The sequence below is a fragment of the Pituophis catenifer genome, unplaced genomic scaffold, assembly GCF_029215685.1.
Source record: "Pituophis catenifer annectens isolate HBS135680 unplaced genomic scaffold, rPitCat1.0.hap2 SCAF_8, whole genome shotgun sequence".
In the NCBI taxonomy this organism is placed as follows: Eukaryota; Metazoa; Chordata; class Lepidosauria; order Squamata; family Colubridae; genus Pituophis; species Pituophis catenifer.
Window position 1 is genome coordinate 52,352,182 of NW_027256888.1, and position 20,925 is coordinate 52,373,106.

General features: G+C 36.4%; 1 protein-coding gene across 2 annotated transcripts; it reads left to right on the forward strand.

The window, feature by feature from the left end:
• The first annotated feature begins 12,442 nt into the window (after positions 1 to 12,442).
• On the forward strand, positions 12,443 to 15,150 carry SCOC (short coiled-coil protein). 2 transcript variants are annotated; one of them, XM_070948627.1, is made up of 4 exons: positions 12,443 to 12,504; positions 13,470 to 13,534; positions 13,617 to 13,700; positions 14,446 to 15,150. In XM_070948627.1, the coding sequence occupies exons 2-4, from the start codon at positions 13,513 to 13,515 to the stop codon at positions 14,586 to 14,588; spliced, it is 249 nt and encodes an 82-aa protein (XP_070804728.1). In that variant the 5' UTR covers positions 12,443 to 12,504; positions 13,470 to 13,512; the 3' UTR covers positions 14,589 to 15,150. The 2 variants fall into 2 exon arrangements, with proteins under 2 accessions (XP_070804728.1, XP_070804729.1); XM_070948628.1 differs by having other exon boundaries at positions 12,454 to 12,508.
• Positions 15,151 to 20,925: the final 5,775 nt, after the last annotated feature.

A 20,925-nucleotide genomic window follows, 5' to 3' on the forward strand; every position in this document is an offset into this window, starting at 1 on the left:
TATTAATATCCTGAATGAGATTCTAGAAACATATTAAATTGAAGTGGGATTAGAGAAATAATGAAAAAGCTGCTACTTAAGAGACACTTGAGGATGATAATGTACTTATGTTAGTAAATATACGCTTTCTTAAATAATTCTAAATAGTATATGAATAGAATGATTATCCCCATATGTCAGTATATTTGGTCAGACAATTTTAACATAAGAACTTAATTGAATAGGCTAATTCTTCAAGAATTATCTTTATACTCATGGAGACCTATGAAATAGTATTGATGTTTATCAAAAACCTATCCTATATTGATGCTTGTTTTCCCTGAAAATTTTGAATTAAAGATTTTGTGATATCTTTTATTTCCAGGGACCATATTCACTCATTTTGAGGCTTCTCTGATTTTTCTTTCATTGCTTTAATTAAGACAATTTTTATGGCTTTTGAGATATCACTATGTGCTTTGTTCCCAGTTAAAAAATTATATTATTAAACCATGTTGCTCTCTACTCTTTAAAATTACAAAAACAAATGAAGTTATATAATTTGAATTATAAATGATAATTTTTTCAGTTCAATCCCAATCAGAAGTACAACAGTTTAGACTTATAATAATCATGTTCAAACATATTCAGATTATAATTACTTTTCCTCTAGTAATGATAGCTCATATGATTGGATGATTGCCTATTTGACTTTGATAAGTCTCAGAGGTCAAAGTAGAGATAATTACAGACATCTGTTTTTCTGGAAAATAATATTTAAAGTGACATCTGCAGATAGGTTAAAGAAAACATTTTGCACATTAAAAAAAAACGAACAAAAATGTAGCAAAGAATTGAATTGACCATTATGTCAAAATGGAAGTTGGAGGAGAGCTACTTTAATGTAATGGTTTGGATGCTAGATCTGAACTGAAAATCATCTTGCTTTAAATACTGAATCATTCATGAAACTCACAGTGTAACTTTAGTTAATCCAGTCATCCTAGCCTATTTTATAGACTATTGTTAGTAGATACTATATGTCAGTTTTGGAAGACAATTTTCTTTTTGCTTCTAATTTTAGCTGGGGAAGTTGGGAGGGGGTTGTTGGAGAAAGTTAGTCATAACAACAGTCCGTATTCAAGGACTTTTGCCTGCATCTGATGGAGACTGCCTGAAGATTGTATCCGGTGGAGTGTGAAGAATTGATTGGACAATGTGATGAACTTGTGGGTGTGGGGCAGGGCTGTGAACTCTTAGCTGGGTGGGGAAAACCTGGAAGCTTTCAAATTCGGGTTTCCCCAGATGTGCCAACATGACATCTCTAATAAATTGGAACTTTGATGAACCTCAGGTCTCAGAGCTTTATTTTGTTGGGGGTGTTCCTTGGAACCCTGACACTATAAGTGCTGTAAAGCATACTGTATTAGAGAGTGCATAGGATACAGATGGGATCGGCAGTGTACACTGGTACATTCAGAACTAAGTTTCTAAATCAAATAGGACTTATTCCAAGATAAGTATACATAAGAACTAAAACATTCTAAAAGAAAAAATTGTATACTTCAAATATAATATATGCACATGAACTCTCTTGAAGGTTTAGTTTCTTAGGCCATGGGTCATTGAAAACTAGTTTTAAATAGTTTAAATAGATACATCAGACATTTCCACCAGATCTGAAGAGGCATTGTTGTAGGTCCCTCACTCTGATAGCTTTCTACCAAACTGTTGGATCAGAATTTATGGAAAGAAAGAAAATTTTCCGACACTGGCATTTGCAACTTCAAGTTTTCCTTGCACTGCTATTAATGAATAAAACTATGAAACCTGTAAATTATTTTTTAATTATTTTATACATATATTCTGCAGAGTAATTATAGATGTATTTTGTGCAAGTTACATATTATTCTATGTAATATGCAAAAAATAAATTCAGGCTTAGACTTTAGGTATTCCTCTCAATCCTCCAGCTACATTCTACTATGAACTTCAATGTTTTTTTTTCTCCAAAATAAAATTTTTTACTGTAATTTCCTCTTTACAATGGAACTCTGGAATTCATTTTCTGACTTTGACTGTCATAAGTCATTAAAATGCCTTGACTTGGCCGTCTTTTGCACAACCAAATTAAAGAAAGAAAATAATATTGCTGTTTGAAGTGATATTACACATGCCTTTGTAAGACTAGTTTCAGTTACATAAGATGTTTGTTTATTGATTTATTGGTCCTGCCTTACTCCAGAATAACTCTGTGCCTTCCAATTTAGCAAATAAAACATTTAGGATATACTTTGTCCTCTTTTTTCCTTTCAACTTCCTCATAATAATGGACAGCAAGAAAATTAAACTCTGCTATCCATGACTGACTTTCTCCTTCATGAAGAAGATAGTTACTTTGGGATTTACAAGAAGGGGCAAAATATTTTTAAGTAACGGAGAAGAATAAATTTAAGTGACAAAGAACAATAAATTTGTCAAGCATCAACATAGTTCTTCTAACACTTTTATTGGAATAAGAATTGAATAAATTGTGTAGGTGGGTATGTTAAACCAGTGCTAATATTGATAGCTGGAACAACATGATAGGATACGCAAACTGCTCAACCTTCAAAAAGGTTAATCTATTTATTAGGCTGCCATTTATTTTATCCCTCTTCTCATTAAACACCACACATAATGTGTGCATACAGTGGTAGACAATTATACACAGACAAGTGTATGCAACAGTTTGGTCTGTGCATACTTCATCCTCAAAAAAGACAAGGAAACACTCCACAAACTTGTCTCTTGCAGCTAGGAGAGAGATTCCACATGAAATAGCTGTCTCGCATATAAAGTCTCATATTGGAGTAAGGACACCTCTTCCACTATAAAAATAAGAACATCCATTCAGGAGCTGATTCTAACAAAACGTAGTTTGGCCTTTCTTATGTTTTTTCATCCTTTGAAGATTTTTTTTGGATTTCCTTTCTAACAGCATGTAATATGGAAAAATTTTCCAAATCATAATAACAGAGTCTCTCCCACATTCAATACATGAAATATTTCTGAAGTCTGTAAACTGTAATCTGTTTTTTTGAGTGTGTATTTTTACTATACTATTCTTTAATTGGGCAGCTGGTTGCCAAAAAAAGCTGTCCTAAATCTAAAATGGGCTTACTTAAGACAATTAAAATGAACACACCCAATGCCTCATGGAAGATGAAAGTGATGGGAATTCCCAGGCATGTCAACATGCATTATATAGTTCTTCCCACTGGGTTTTTTTGTGTGTGTTAGTCATGAGTAAATTTCAGATGTCCAACAAATACTTAATACTTAACACACCGCACACCGCACACCTAATCAAATATGTAATTCTTCAAAGTATTTGTGTCTGCAATCTTTAGGCAAAGACAGAGGCATTTTAAAAAATATTTCAAATCTGTTACCAGCAAAAGTTAATGTGGGCTAGGACAACCTGGGCCAGGCTTTGACCAGCTACCACTGACAATGGCAACAGCAGCTACAATTCTATTTGTTGCCATTGCTAATAGTGAGAGTCAGTAATTACAAGGTCATTGTCATTCTACTTTACATTCATCATCAGTTTTCTTTGATGGCAGTGGTTTTCTTGTGAAGCTTTTGGGAAACAGGACAATCCAAAAACCCTTTAAGGATTAGGTTAAAGTTGCCACTATGAAAAGTCTTTATGTCTCTGTCACCCAAATCAGTGCTGAATTTATAATACTGTATGCAATTTTGTAATTAGGAACAGAAAATTGAACACCTGGATGAAGAGGCAGAAGAAATTTAAATGAAGGAAATAAGTACTGACATATTTTGGCTGTGTTGGTGCCATAAATATAATCCTGCTTATTTTATTTTATGTTTCTTTTGTTTTGCTATATTATCCTTGATAATAATTTTGAAAACCAAAATTAAAAACTCCTGCTCAGTCATGATTTTTCCTCTGCTCTATATTTTAATGTTAAGCAATTATATCTGTTAAAATTAACAGCCATTTTGAAAACCTGCAAGCAGCTATCCCACCCCCCCACCCCCGCAAATAGTGAATGCACTGGGGAGAAACTAGAATTAGGCTGTTCAAACAACTTAAATACACAAGACTCAAGAACAAGGCAAGAGAAAAAGCGGTTAAGCATGTACCATGCAGTCCATATTTTAGAATAGGCCAATCAATGTCGTTGTTGTTGTTCCCTTATTGTTCCATACTGTAGGCATACAGACACTTTCTGACTAGTATAAAGGTCATTGTAGTGCAGGCAAGCTCTCCTCCCCCAACCATATTCATTGACGGGCAGAATATCTCAGTCAGCATCCACACTGCAGCCTTCAACTGCTTGTCTCCCAGCAGGAAATGAGGGTGGATTAAGAAATCCCTTCTTGTATTTCAACTCCTCAAATCCACTTTGGTTCTAGTAATGGCTGGTATTCTGTCCTGACCTCAGCGACCTCAGCCCCCCAAAAGCAGGAGGTTTGGATTCCCCTCCTGCTTTTCCATTCCCAGCCATGTCAGGAATGTGGATGCCAATTACTGTACTTTCCTTCTGTGGGTATGTTTTATCTATGGGACTGTATGTTTTATCTGGGACTATGCAAAAAAGAATTTTTAATATTCTTTTTAAAAAGTGTATCCCAATCATGTAAACATGAAATGGTCTGGATTTTTAAATAATTTAGAATGGATAGGGTGGATTGTAATCAGTGGTGGGATCCTGCTGGTTTAACAACTGGCTCGGTGATCGCGCGTGTGCAGTTTTACGAAAACTTACCTTCTGCGTTACAGCTGGGGAGTAATACAGCTGAGGCATGGCAATCTGCTCTGCCGCGAGACTCAACTTAGAAGATATAGGTCAGTAAAGCGCAGGGGCGGGCGGGCGGGCCCATCTGATCGTTGGTGTGAACTGGTTCACTCCCAGCTGATCATTGGAGCTACCAGTTCACCTGAACTGGTCCGCACTGGTAGAATCCCACCCGATTGTAATCATATGTGGTAATGATTTTGGGAGACAGTGGAAGTGCCACAGACTAGATAAGGGTCAGGTAAGAAAGTCTGAGTCTGCAGAAAGAATGGGAATATGGCAAATGTCTCAGAAGGGACCTTCCCTAGTAAAGGCAAGATGGGAGACATACTTGCAAGATTGTGTTAAAGTAAACTCCCAATAAGGTTAGAGCTAGAACTTTTGGGTGTGCTGCTTCTCTGGACTACTTCGCCAGGCTGACAATATAGGTATCAGATAAAAGGAATGGAGAACTAAGACAAATATATTTCATATTGTTGGTTTGAATTAATGGCAGAACGTGCAATGTTTATATTATATTAGTTACATATTGCCAGGGGAATTATCCAATCTAAATGTAAGTACTGTATTCTTGGTTCTAATTTTTAACACCCTGAACAGTTTGAGAACTTGAAGGATTGTCCTTAGGCAAACCAGTCTGCCTACATAATGAGATCCCTTGGTGGTAGCCGTAAGCACAAAAAAACAGGTCTTCTCCCACTTTGGTGGAATTCTCTTTCAAGTGGGATTCTACTCAATCCCACTCATAATGTTTGCTGCACTTTTTAAATATAATTTTATTATATTTAAGCTGTAGCTGCTTATATTATATTATATATTATATTATATTAATTATATATTATATTATATTAATTATATTATATTTAAGCTGTAGCTGCTTTATTATATTTGAGCTGTAGCTGCTTTTGCAATCTCTGTCTATAGAGTTGAATGCTATTTTATTACTATCACCATCTGTTACTGTTTAATGTAACTGTGGTAGAGTATTTAATTATGTTTTATATAGTTATAAATGTTTTAATTTGAATATATTTCTGAGCTGTTTTATAAGAATATTCTCTCTAAGGTGGGATAAAGATTTATTACATAGTACTAATACTATTAGTACAACTAATGACAAATCTAATGCCCTTTCATCAGAGCCCTGCATTTCTTGGGGCTACTTGCCATGCTGCAAGGCAGCAAGCTCAAAGGGACAGAGATGGGGAAGACAACTGGGTAGGAGGAGTTGAAGAGGAAGTCCCTTACCTTACTGAGACTTGGGGTTAGGAGGGAGCAAACCTGGAAAGGCTTGGACTAGGAGGGTACCCAACTAATGGAATTCAGTTAATGACAGGAATGGGAAATGCAGATATTGCCGTTGTTAAGTGATCCAGTAATGTGACATTGCACCTTACAACCGCATCATTATGAGCCGTGGTGGCGCAGTGATTAGAGTGCAGTATTGCAGGCTACTTCTGCTGACTGCCAACTGTCTGCAATTTGGCAGTTCAAATGTCACCATGCTCAAGGTTGACTCAGCCTTCCATCCTTCCGAGGTGGGTAAAATGAGGTCCCAAATTGTTGGGGGCAAGATGCTGACTCTGTAAACCACTTAGATAGGGCGGTAAAGCACTGTAAAGCAGTATACAAGTCTAAGTGCTATTGCTATTGTTATTGCTATCACTGACCAATGGAAATTTTGATCCCAATTGTGATGTCAAGGACTACCTGTAATTACCAATATTGGGCAGAGTCTTTTAGATTCAGAAGCTGTTCACAACAAGGTTTCTTTCTTTTTTAGAAGTCATTATGTTTCCCAAGCTAGACAGGCTTTAACCAAGATAACTGAACCAAGAATATCCCAAACATCAATTCCAAATAGTGAACGCTAGAAAATAAATTTCCATATTGCATTGGCTGTTGTCTGGGACAACAAGGACCGTAACTGATACTATAGAACTTGTGCATCAGGTGACAAGTGAGCTACAAGTTTTGGTTCCCTCTGCTAGGAAAGCAAACATCCACAAATGCAACAGCACACAACAGCGAACACATAAATTAATAACAAGGTAAACTCATTTGTAAAAAAAATGTATCAAATTCCCTCCCTCCCTGTTTAATAAACTAGACTTGCGTTCATTCGTTTGTGCAGAAGATTAAAGAGCAGTCATAGATATGATTCTGGTTTTACTTTCATAAATACATACAATATTGCTTGAGATCTTCATGTATAAAAAGTAGGTGAGGAAACTTTAATTATGTTTGGGTAAATACAGTTCAGTTAATACCTTTATCTGAAAGCAAGAACCCTGCTTTTATATAATTTAAATAAAGTTATTTTTAGTACTATCAAAGTTAATTAACATTAAACATAAGTCCAACTGATAGTATGAACTTTATTCAAGAATATTTTGATATGCTTTCATTAAATTTATTTTAGAAAAATAAGAATCAAAATGAAAGGAAAAGACATAGAAACCTAAAGTTATATAGAACACTTTTACTATGGCTCTACATGTGAAATGCAGAAATGCCTATGGAATAAAATTATATGGAAGACAGAAATGTTATTAAAAATAATACATTCTATCTGTGGAGGCTACTGATTTCATATTTCTTTACTTGTGAAGTTAAAACAGCAGTATTCCACTTAGTTCTGTTTGCTAATTCTTCAGAGGATAAAGTTATTACATTTTGTTTGGTCAAATAAAACCTAATTATTAAGATACACCACTTAGGAACTTCAAAGAAATTCAAGCATTCTTTTTAACAAGCAACAGATATTACATGTACGGAAAGTGAAGAATTCTTATGAATCCATTTTGGTGAAGAAAATAAAGGAAACTGATATTTTCTGTATATTTTGGAGAACTGCAAGCAGTAATGCATATATAATTGCTTGGTTTCCTTAAGGATTGAATTAAATCAACTGGAAGGAATTGAACTTGTATGTCCAAATATCTACTTTGGCTGCTAGTCTGGCTTTCAAACCAGAACATACAGCTCAGGAAGAGAGATGTAGTTTTTGTTTATTCTAGCAACATTTTATTAGTTAATTTAAAAAGTCATTTGCAATTCCAAAATCAAAGCTTATGTTCTAAAAATCCACGTCCAGGAATTAAAAACATTTTAACTGCGTATAATATTTTTTTATCTGAAACAAACTGTTTGCAACAATTCTGCCTATATCATTTATATGACAAAAAGGGTAAAGCTCTCTAAAAACACCTTTGTATATGCTTAGTTTATTTTGACTAAAGGTGTTAAGTATGATAGCTTTAGCAGGCAGAGCTATTGATAGTAATACTGTTTAAATGGCATAGTGAACCATCATGGGCTCATCAATGGAGCAAGATGACCTCTCCTCACATGATTCAACAACCATGCTGCCAAGGGGAGGCCCAAATGACAGAAATGTACACCCCTTTTTGTACAAGTGGGGATGGAGCAGAATTTTGGCATGAAGCTGAGGGAGAAGAGCTAGACAATATGTTGCTGCCTGGCAACCAAGTACTAATTGTTCTGTGGAAGAAGGTGTTCTCTTCCCTACCAAGCACCTGGCAAGGCAATCTGGAGAGGAGAATTCAAGAAATAGCAGCATTAGCATAGGCATCCATAGGCTGCTAAGGGCCTCATGCAGACAGAAAATAAATGCACTTGTTTTAGTGGAAAGTTTGTGTAACTGGAAGCAAAGAATCAGTTCTGATGAACACATCAGAGTTACAGGGTGACTTGTTTAGCAGCTGCCTGATTTAGTAACTGTTCACAGTTATGACAGAGATGAAAAGTAACTTTACAACCAATACAGGTGAAACTCGAAAAATTAGAATATCGTGCAAAAGTTCACTTATTTCAGTAATGCAACTTAAAAGGTGAAACTAATATATGAGATAGACTCATTACATGCAAAGCGAGATAGTTCAAGCCTTGATTTGTCATACTTTTGATGATAATGGCTTACAGTTCATGAAAACCCCAAATTCACAATCTCAGAAAATTAGAATATTGTGAAAAGGTTCAATATTCTAGGCTCAAAGTGTCCCACTCTAATCAGCTAATTAAGCCATAACACCTGCAAAGGGTTCCTGAGCCTTTAAATGGCCTCTCAGTCTGGTTCAGTAGGAATCACAATCATGGGAAAGACTGCTGACCTGACAGTTGTACAGAAAACCATCATTGACACCCTCCATAGGGAGGGAAAGCCTCAAAAGGTAATTGCAAAAGAAGTTGGATGTTCCCAAAGTGCTGTATCAAAGCACATTAATAGGAAGTTATGTGGAAGGGAAAAGTGTGGAAGAAAAAGGTGCACAAGCAGCAGGGATGACCGCAGCCTAGAGAGGATTGTCAGGAAAAGGCCATTCAAAAGTGTTGGGGGCTTTCACAAGGAGTGGACTGAGGCTGGAGTCAGGGTTTCAAATGTCGTATTCCTCTTGTCAAGCCGCTCCTGAACAACAAACAACATCAGAAGCGTCTTACCCTGCTAAAGAAAAAAAGAACTGGTCTGTTGCTCAGTGGTCCAAAGTCCTCTTTTCTGATGAGAGCAACTTTTGCATTTCATTTGGAAACCAACCCAGAGTCTGGAGGAAGAATGGAGAGGCACACACTGCAAGATGCTTGATGTCCAGTGTGAAGTTTCCATAGTCTGTGTTGATTTGGGGAGCCATGTCATCTGCTGGTGTTGGTCCACTGTGCTTCATTAAGACCAGGGTCAATACAGCCGTCTACCAGGAGATTTTGGAGCACTTCATGCTTCCTTCCGCAGACGAGCTTTATGGGGATGCTGACTTCATTTTCCAGCAGGACTTGGTACCTGCCCACACTGCCAAAAGTACCAAAACCTGGTTCAGTGACCATGGGATTACTGTGCTTGATTGGCCAGCAAACTCGCCTGACCTGAACCCCATAGAGAATCTATGGGGCATTGCCAAGAGAAAGATGAGAGACATGAGACTGAACAATGCAGAAGAACAGAAGGCCGCTATTAAAGCATCCTGGTCTTCCATAACACCTCAGCGGTGCCACAGGCTGATAGCATCAATGCCACACTGCATTGAGGCAGTAATTGATGCAAAAGGGGCCCAAACCAAGTATTGAGTACGTATGCATGCTTATACTTTTCAGAGGTCCGATATTGTTCTAAGTACAATCCTTGTTTTATTGATTTCATGTAATATTCTAATTTTCTGAGATTGTGAATTTGGGGTTTTCATGAGCTGTAAGCCATAATCATCAAAAGTATGACAAATCAAGGCTTGAACTATCTTGCTTTGCATGTAATGAGTCAATCTCATATATTAGTTTCACCTTTTAAGTTGCATTACTGAAATAAATGAACGATATATGAATATGATATCTGAATATGATAAATGAATATCTTTTGCACGATATTCTAATTTTTCGAGTTTCACCTGTAATTTTGCAGATCTGTAAAGAAAGGAAAACTGAAGTAGGATCATACTTACAGTTTCACTTAGTGACTGGTATATTTAGACTTGAATTGCTATTCCCAATTGTGGTCGCAATTGAACAATTGCTTGTAAACATTGTGGGGTTTCTTCTGAAAAATATAAAAAGATTGCAGGACAAATGGTTCTGGGAAAGGAAACCTTATCTCAATCTTGAGCTATGAAATAGAATAATAGCCACCCTAGCCAAATTATAGTACAGGCAGTCCTCGACTTATGATCACAATTGATTCCAAAATTTTGGTCATAAGACATTTTTTTCAGTGCCATTGTAACTTTGAATGGTCACTAAACTGTTGTAAGTTGAGGACCACATGTATATACAGTATTTGCAAAGAGAAAAGACTGGTAGGTAATATGTCGCTTGTGGTAAAATGGGCAGCATATAAAATTAATAAATAAATATGTGCTTAGCCATATTGTCCTAATCCAGCTATGTTTAGTTGTGAGTTAATTTTGTGAGAGGTTACAAACCCCTCAAGCTATATCAATTCAGATGGACACTCATATGAGAAAGTGCTGTTCCCTTTATAAAATATAAATATGAACATATATACCCAAAAGTCTACTTAAACAACAATTTACTCCACTATAATCCCCATCCAAAATACCTTGGAGTAGCATTGGAGCGGACTTTCTCCTATAAATACATCTAGAGAATACAGTGGCAAAAATCAATACTAGGAACAACATACTCCAGAAATTATGTGGAACTAAATGAGGAACTTCAGCTGCCAACCTCAGGTAATCCGCAGTAGGGTTACTCTACTCCGCAGCAGAATACTGTGCTTTGTATGGCTTCACAGCTGCCATATTAGTAAATTAGATGCCAGACTCAACCATACCATGAGGATTATAAGCAGATGTATTAAAAGCATTCTGACTTGCTGGCTTCCTGTTCTGAGCTATATAGTATCACCAGGTTTACAAAGGCAAGATGCATTAGTGAGAGAATATAGAAAAATTATGAACTCACCCCTACCGATTTTCCTCACTTATCAGCAGGAAGACTGAAATCCAGGAAGCCCCCATTGGCACTTGCACAACATCTGCACAACCACCTTAACATTGATTCCCAATGGGAAGCCAAATGGGTCGCTGAATGCCCAGACATAAGCAGACATATAAATGACCCCATAAAATAGGTGCCAGGCCTTGAACTAAACCATTAGCAATGGATAATCCTGAATAGAATTCACACCTCATATGACTCTCTATATAACTGGGGCATAGTATCCTCCCCTCAGTCTGACTGTGGGTCCCACATCAAACTGTAGATTGCATCATGACCAGCTGTAAACTGAGGGCATGTACCAGGCCAGTATCTGATTGTTTTCATATAAATGATGCTGAGCGGCAATGATTAGATGGCTAGACATCGGTATTTGAAGATAGAGCTTTTTAACATTTATATTTTATTCTGTTTTACTAATCTAGATGAAACGTTAATATATATTGCTAGTCCATGAATGATATGTCATACACTAAATAACCATTTTTTTCAGTAAACTCCATTACATTTCAGGTGTCTTTGCAAAGTTTTATACACAAACCTCCCTTCCACCTCCCAACTGACATTTCTGAACTAGCCATTATTTACATTTTGACATACTATTTCTAAAGCACGGTCAGAAATTCAAAATGCTACTATTTTCGACAAGAACCAGGCTGGGAGGGGGGCTTAGGCCAGTTCGGAGTAACTCAACAGTTCGGGAATGTTTACTACAGGTGTGCGGCCTAATTAGGAAGGCGAATTAAAATAAAAGTAATAATGCTCTCGGAGGCAAAACACGATTCTGCAGGCTTTAAAGCCGTGATTTTGACCTTGTCCCCCTCTCCAAAAAACACTGTGCAACCGAAACCTATTTTCTGCCGCGACTTTTTAAGAGAAATAATTGGGACCACGCCCCTGAAAAAACGGGGGTCTGGATTTGAACAAGCACTCGCGCCTCCCTTTCTAATTCCGTTCGCGGAGCCGTCTCCATCCGCAGCAGCAAGCCGACAAGTGGAATGACTAGGAAGTGTCTGATGATGTCTCCCGCCGCTTATTGGTTGTATCGAGAAAAGCCATTGCCTTTTCTTCGGCCGTGATTGGTGGCGGCGAAAATCTCCTTTCTCTTAAGCCCGCCTTTTCTCCGATTTCGCTCCTCCTCGTTGTTTTCATGGGGCAAGGCGCGTGCGCTACTGGTTGGCCGAGGAAAAGATCGCGCAGGCGTAGTGGCTGCTTTTGAACTCGGCTGGGGTCGGAGTGCCAGGGTATCTTGTGGCAGGTGGGTAAGTAGGCGAGCGCCTCTTTGGCAGGTGACGAAATCGGAAGAAAGAAGGGTCGAGGCGCGCGCTTCTGCCCTGGGGAGTCTTGCGGGAGCTGGGACGCGGCGTGGTGATGGGAGGAGAATTGGCCGGAGTGTGTGGATGATGGGTTGATGGGATGTAGGCGAAGATTTATTCGTGCCAGGATGCAAAACCGTATTTCCTTCTATAAGGAGAGGGCGTATTTTTCTCTTAATAGAGCTTTGCGGTAGAAATGCGAAGAATCCCGCTTAGGATCTGTTGTCAGAAATGCGAAGAAACCCGCTAGGATCTGTTGTCAGAGCCCTTTATGTTTTGGAGAAAGCATCTCTCTCCATCTCCTTCCCTTCCTCTCTAGTAACAGGGGATCCAATCCAATCTTTTGAACACAATTGCATTCAACCATGACAAATTTGAAGGATGCAAATGTATTATTATGCAGACATAACAATTTGCGTACAGTATAATGTGAATATACTCTGTCCACATTACACTGTATACAAGTATATATATATATATACTGTACAGAGTATTAACTTAAATTGTCCTAAAATTTATTTAAAATGAGTTGAACCTCCAGATAACTACTAATTTTAATTTTAGGATGTGCTCCTTCTGGCTGCAATAATATTTGCTTGAAGAATTGTGTAAAGTTTTAAGAATGTGTATATTCCGAAGATGTTCTAAAAAGTTGGGAAATGGATAGTTTTAATATGTGCGGAATTTATCACTTTTCTAGAATAAAAAGTAATCCTATTAATTTGTCCCTTAGAGCCAGCATTTATAGCTACGGAATCACTTATCCCTTTTTGACATTCATAATGGCTGCTGAGCCTTGCATTTTGAAGTTTTGGTAACAAGTGTTGTCCGTCTAAAATATTAAGCCAGAAAATGGTGATTCTGTGTATGTGCATACTATTGATATTGCTTTCTATCCTTCAAACAGAACATATCACAAGAAGTTGAGGACGGAAAGGATCTATTTAACAATGATGAATGCGGATATGGATGGTAGAATGCATTTTAACTATTATTTTGCTATTATGTGCATTATAATATTTAACTGTTCTAAAGATTATGTATTTTTTATCAGCTGTTGAGACTGAAAATCAAGTAGAATTAGAAGAAAAAACACGACTTATCAATCAGGTTTTGGAACTGCAGCATACACTTGAAGGTTAGTTTCTTAATTTAGATGTATAACTTCATGCCAAATTATTTTAAAGATAGAATGTCATTAATAGAGAAAATAAACTGTGTAAATATATTTGAATATTTCCTTTAATTTAGGGATAGGCTAATAACCTAATATTAAGACTAATAGTTTTATACCATGACTGCAGTATTAAAGCAGTGATTTTTAAGGAAACTAGAGCAATGTGGTATATTTAAATGTGTCTTGTCAGTTCCTTTTGACTCTGAGTAAGTAACTTAGATTACTATAAAGGCAGACAGATTAAGGAGTTGGGATATTGTTGTACTGGATGGTTTTAGGATTCCAGCACTGGCAAGGATGTTGGATAGAAGACCTCCAACCTTATGATTTTATGAAATAATTGCAGTAACTTCTGCTCCATTTATGAGTTCAGTTCAAGATTTCTTTCCAACATTTATTAATTAGTTGTGAACCAGAATATTGTAAAGATTACCTTTTTCTAGATAGACCTGCCCTGGTGAGAAATATTTTAGCAGCGGTTATAGGATATTTCTGGTTTTATCATCCTGACTTTGGTGTGCCCCAATTGATAATGGATTAGTTTTGGGGTTTTTTGTAACTACATACATAGATTTATTGGGGTCATTGCATGGATTTCATTATACAATTGCCTTTGTATTTTTAATGACTTTCAAAAACTTTGCAATTTAAAACAAAATGTTTTGCCTAAACATTGGCTGCTAAAGACCTCTACATGTCTTTACAGATCTGTCTGCAAGAGTAGATGCCGTTAAAGAAGAAAATTTGAAATTGAAATCAGAAAATCAGGTTCTTGGACAATATATAGAAAACCTCATGTCTGCCTCTAGTGTTTTTCAGACTACTGACACAAAAAGCAAAAGAAAGTAAGGCGCTGCTAACCAAACAATACCATTGTACTGCTGCTGCTTTTGTTTGATTTTAAATGACATAAGGCTACATAATACTCTAGTTTGTATCATCATTGAAGTTATGAAAATTTAATGTTAGTTCTAGACATCTTAATTTTTTTAATGAATTGGACAGTACAAGTCTGTAATGTCAGTTTTCAGCAACATAGGATAGAGAAAATATATTTATTACTACCACAGTCTGAATACAAGTGCTTTTGAAAATCAGTTCTGCTTTTATGGTTAGTGTCATACATGGCCAAGTACTGTAATTATCATGGTTTTTATAGTATTACTATTTGCTAGCAACATAATACAGTGTTGTGCAGAGTGGTATGAAAATACTTATTTGGAATGAATTATTTGCATGACTTCTGTTAGTTTTCAAAAAAGTTGTACATTCTCCATCTCTTCTGCATCCTCCAGGAAAATCTATGCTAATTCTTCCAGATGAAGACATAGTTTAGCTTGTTGAGTGGTGGAAGTTAATTCTTTTAAATGAGAGTGTATAATGTATTGCTTGCAAAATTGTAAAGAGGAAAAAGAGCACTCTATAGCTTGATATACCACTCTGGAATTAATAAATTATAATTTTAAAAATGTCTTAAAAGTTCCTTTCACTTATTGGGCCAGTATAGTGTTGCAATTGTTTTAACTGTGTCCTGTTTACATAACACTTTGTTACATAGTAATATTATCAATTGTGATGATACAAACTTGGGAGAAATAATCTTGTAACAATTAATATATATATTTATGAATTTTCACTAGTTCTATACTTTTTCTACATAATTCCTACTAACTTATAATCACATTTTAGCACCACAGATGATTTGCCTTTCAGTACTAGAATGAAATTAGGGTTTTTCAAGCATGACACACATCTCTACGAAAATACTAGCTACTACAGAGATGTACCAAAAGGCCTGTCTCTCTGATAAACTTCAAGCAGTTAAATGTAATAAGGCTTATATAATATACTACTTTTCCGGGATAAGCAAACAATTTACTTAGATGTAGGTAGATGCATTTACTTAGATGCAGATGCACAGTAACATTTCTGTGAATATATACAATAAGAAACTATCTTAATTTTCATTAAAGGTGAGCTGTAGGGAATCATTTTATTTTTGCAGACGTGTTTTCATTAGTTCGATGTCACTTTGTTGATATCATTAAGAATGAAAATTGCAGTCCCAATGTACTTGGAAGAAGCAATAATTAGGTTTTTAGAACAAGATGTGGAATGGAATGGCTTCTGATTTGATTGGATTCTAACAGTTTGGTGTCTTTTTTGCCATTTTTAATAGTAGTTTAAGGATGATTTAATTTCTGTTCTAAGCAAAAGTCTACTGTTTTGTAGATAGATGAGTATTTCTGTTTTTGGGAGGATATAAATGGTTCAGAACAGTATTGTAATTGGTGCTCATTTAGTAGGAGGCCTCAAAAAGGTGTCTTTCAGTGAACTATATGTGTTCAATGTTTTTTCTTCTGATAAAGCCCACTAACAATAGCACTTAGTCTTATATACCGCTTCAGAGTGCTTTACAGCCCTCTCTAAGCGGTTCACAGAGTCAGCCTATTGCCTCAACAATCTGGGTCCTCATTTTACAGACCTCAGAAGGATGGAAGGTTGAGTCAACCTTGAGCTGGTGAGAATCAAACTGTGAAACTGATGGCAGTTGGCAGTCAGCAGAAGTAGCCTCCAGTAATGCATTCTAACAACTGTGCTACCGCGGCTCTTAAGAGATTCTAGAATTTTTTTCACGCTATTCTATGAGGAAGACGTGTTTGAAACTAATTTCACTTTCCCCATTTCCATTAACCTTGTAGTAAGTCAAATAACCTGCTTAACTAGTGATTTTTCTATTCCTTCTTCCTTTGTGGATGTGATGCAAGTATAACATTTCAGATTCAAAAACAAATATTTTGATTGTGTAGGGATGGAACTGATTGGTGATTAAGTGCCATTTTTTCTTGATGAAATGCATGGGGATTCCTCCAAATGTTCTCCTTTTACATCACTTAATCCATTTGAGAAAAGTAGGAATGAGAAGGGAAGGGGAACTGCTTATGAATAGTTTTGAGTTAATGTAGAACAAACCAGTAATCATCTAGTCTTAGGGCCACATGATCAAGAGACCTGAATTTAAGAGACTCAATAGATTAGCAGATACAGAGATTACTTAGAATTGACCACAAGAAGTCTAGAATTTGGATTCAACTGTTTTTTGCAACTTCAGTGGCAACTAAGTTAGCAAGCATTAATGACACAAAAGTAAAGGACTATTTGACAATTTGCTCATAGGAATTGTTTCTAACCAGTTTCAGACTAACTCTGACAGCTAGTAATCTCAGAAAGTGCCATCTAAAGAGGATTGTTAATGTGACACTGAGTTTAAATGCCCTAGATGTGATTGTTACAGGGAACAAATCCACCACTGGGGCTTATGTTCTAAAAATGTGCTATCTCAGAATTTATATTAAATAAAGATTTTTTTGAGTTTATTTTGGTCCATTCTGCTGCATCTTTTAAAATGTTACTTGGAAAATAAACCTTTATAAATATTGCAACTAATTTCTATGAAAGGTGGTAAAGCTAACTGTTTTTTGAGCATCTTGTCAAAAATACTATTCAGCAGTTATGAAAAATCTTTCATAAATATGCAAATTTGCACAGAATTCAGTTCCAACGTTTTCATCACAAACATTTAAAGAGTAAATTAAATGTGTCTCACAGTTTCAAACTAATTGTTGTGGTGATTGAGATCCCCAAAGAATAGCCTTAACTCAGATAAAGGCCGTACATTGACATACAAGCATTCTGTTAGTGATGCTTTATTACAGATGATGTTTTCGTTATTCTGCATATATGCATAATGGTGATTCTTTGTCACCTAAGCAGTGTTATACAAATTGCAAATACAAATTAAGAAATAATAAGCCAAAACTATGGAAGAAATGCAAAGAATGGAAAAAAAGGAATAGAGCTTAGCTCTATCAACGCCATTCACAATACCTCTGTGCCTATCAGTGGTTCTACCACAACCAAGCATCGTACACTTCATTTACTTTCTTTTGTTCTTTTAAACTTCTCAGTCTTTTTCAGAATCTAACTCCAACCACAACTTTCTTAGCCTCTTTTTCTCTCAATCATACTCAGGTGCATTCATTTATCACCTATTCACATTTAACCCCCTCATTTTACCCACCCACACACTTCATAGGAAACCTATCCCCACTGTGTACAATTTACTTTTGATTCTCTTCATACAATTCTTGGTTCCCTGTAACAAAGATTATCAAAAGCAAAGAAAGCTGTTAATTTTCCATTTTTTAACATTTATGTCTTGTAACAGGCCAAATACTATCTTTCTTCTAGCATTTGAATTAGAATGCATTAAAATTTCTCCAACCATTTTCCTTTCTTCAATAAATATTTTATCTCAGAATATACATTATTTGCTCAAGCTTTATGCTGCAATAAGTAATTCAGTTTTCCCTATTAACCACAACTGCTTTAGATCTTCAATACAGGTAGTCTTTAGCTTACAACCGGTCATCTATTAACCATATGCAGTCAGGACAACCTGGAAACTGATGCTTTAAAGAACTTCTGGCTGTCATAAAATGTTATGCTGATTCCCTCAATCATATGAGTGCATTTTAGTTACTTGGCAACCTGTTCACATTTATGACCTATTGCCAAGCGCCCTGTAATCATGTGATTGCCATTTCTAATTTTATCTCCTGGCTTCCCCAGTCAATGGGGAAGTCAGCAGGGAAGATTACAAAGGGAGGGAACATTGGAGTTGGAGTCACTTCCCCCCACATGCCAAGAGATTTCCCCTCCCACTCACATAGGAAGAGGAAATTTCACGAGCTTAAGGAAGAGACCTCAAATTTGGCAAAAATGCAAAAATTCATCAGAATGAATGTCAGCATTCATCACTAGTATTTAAGCAAACACCATCTCCACTTCTCCAAAGAGAAAAATGCTAGCAAACCCCAGCATTCTGAGACTCCCAGAATGGTGGTGTTGTGGCCTGCCAGACTTGGATGATGAGGAAGTTCGGGAAGAACTTGGGCCAGTTCTGGAGCCTGGGAAGACTCTGATAGATGCTTAGCATCAGACACAGACAGAGCCAGGGCCATCCGGCATTTCCCAGCCAGAGAGGCAGCTGCCTTTGGAGTCAGACTTGAGGAGGAGGAACAGCTAGGCCTGTTCCAGATGCACGTATGCGCAGAGCAGATAGGAGAGGTGAACAATGGAGAACAATGAGCCAGTTTGGGGAGCAAAGCAAACATGGACGCTGACTGGCCCCACCCTGGCTGGGGAATAAATAGGAGGAGAGTGGTTTTGTCGCAGACAAAACATTTGTTTTGCATTTCTGGAAAGTTTGCTCCTTGTGTGTTTCGTGCGACAAAGACTGCCTTGCCAGAACTGAGGTTTGTCTATTTCTCTGTTTGAATTGACTTAATTTGCAGCCTCCTGGCTGGGAGCTCACAACCTTGCATTTATCATGACAAGGACTATTGTTTGAGTTAACTTCTTGCAGGACTCTTGCCTGGACTTTTTGTTGGTGAATGCAGTTAATTCTCAATGTGTAAATAAAGAGGGGTTTTTCTTTGCAGGGAGCCTGTTTCTTGCTTCTGTGAAGGCCGTATCAGAACAGTTGTTTGCTAGCATTTTCACCAGATTTGAGGTCCATTCTTTAGTGTGCTAAGGGATTTTCCACCAAAGGGTGGGGACAGGGCATCTGGGTGTAGTTGCATTCAGCTTAAGGATGAAAACTGGGATTTGATTGTTGAACAAAGCTATCACATGGCATCTCACTTAACAAGTGCTTTGCTCAACAACCATGATTTTGGGCTCAATTGTGGTTGTAAGTGGAGGACTATACACTTCATGTCATACTGTATTTGCTTCAAATATTTGGACCTTGAAGCAACAACACAGCATACAATAATATATGTATATTCACATCCAAAACCAACAGTCATTAGTAGGCTGTATATACAGATTGCTGGTGAAATATGATTCAGAATCTAAATAATTTAAGGACAGTATGATTAAATATGCAGAATTTAATGACACTGCAAAATATGCAGAATTGGAATGAAGAGGTAAGAGATGGAACAATAGAAATTTCAATGTACAAACATTACATTTATTCCAAACGTGCTCAGAAAAAGTATGTTTCATTGTTGGTATTCTATCTCCATTTTGATGCAATGTTATAAAATTAAACCATTCTGAAAAATGATTCATGCTAGTTTGAAGGAAATTTTGCAAGCTGAATTCCCATTTCATTCTACAATATTTTTACAGGTAGTCCTCAAGTTATGATGACAATTGGGACTGGTATTTCTGTTGCAAAGTGATGCTTTCTTAAAGTGTGACATCATGTGATAACACCTAGGAATAATAATGACTGTGTGGGTCATTGATGAAGGATCTCATGTGAACATGACTTCTGACTTCCTTCAGTTTCCCTGTTGACTTTGCTGGCAGGGTATGTTGGAAATTGTGATCACATGACCATAGCTCGCACCTTCATTTAAATGTCCAGATATAAAATAATCCTGTCCTACAATAAAGAGCCTTGAGACAAAATAACTTTTTAAAATAAAAATGTGTTAGTGGGCTCCCGAAGATAGGAGATCCTTCTTGTACTCATTTGGTAACTCGGAAGTGAAACTCCTGCAGAAAATGTGCAATCAATTTCTGGAAGCTCTAATGTTATTCTAGTGATTTTCCATTTTGCAGTAGTACACACTGAACGTTGACAATTCTGAATATATAGCAGAAAATTAAATGTTAATATTATTAGAAATAGTTTATTTTTTAAAATGTGATTCCAATAATATACACATTAATAAGCTTCAAGTTAAATAACAGATTATATTAAAGATTTTTATTTAGGAATCAATATAATTTAGGAAGTAAATTGTACATGGATTATGCCAATCTGGCTTGAAACATAAAACTATAAAAGCATGAAAAATTTCATGTACACCAGTTACGTAAATACAGTTAATGTTTTTCCATTTAAATGTAAAACATGTTATTATTTAAAATTAATAACAATGAAGTACTTTGTAAAACAAAAAGCAGCAACTATAACAAACATTAAACACACATTACAACAAAATGTAAGTAAATATTACAGTTTTCAAAAATGTAATCAACAGCCAAACACAGTTATTGCATTCAGCTCAAAATATCAAAGTGATTTTATCATCTTTGAAATTTTTAACTCTAAAGCTTAAAAACAATATATCCTTTCTAGACCTAGGAAAAAAAACATTAAGAC

Coding starts and splice junctions, on each gene's coding strand:
- SCOC (XM_070948627.1), top strand. CDS start 13,513: ATGATGAATGCGGATATGGATG. Junction 13,535..13,616: donor GATGAATGCGGATATGGATG/GTAGAATGCATT, acceptor ATTTTTTATCAG/CTGTTGAGACTGAAAATCAA. Junction 13,701..14,445: donor ACTGCAGCATACACTTGAAG/GTTAGTTTCTTA, acceptor ATGTCTTTACAG/ATCTGTCTGCAAGAGTAGAT.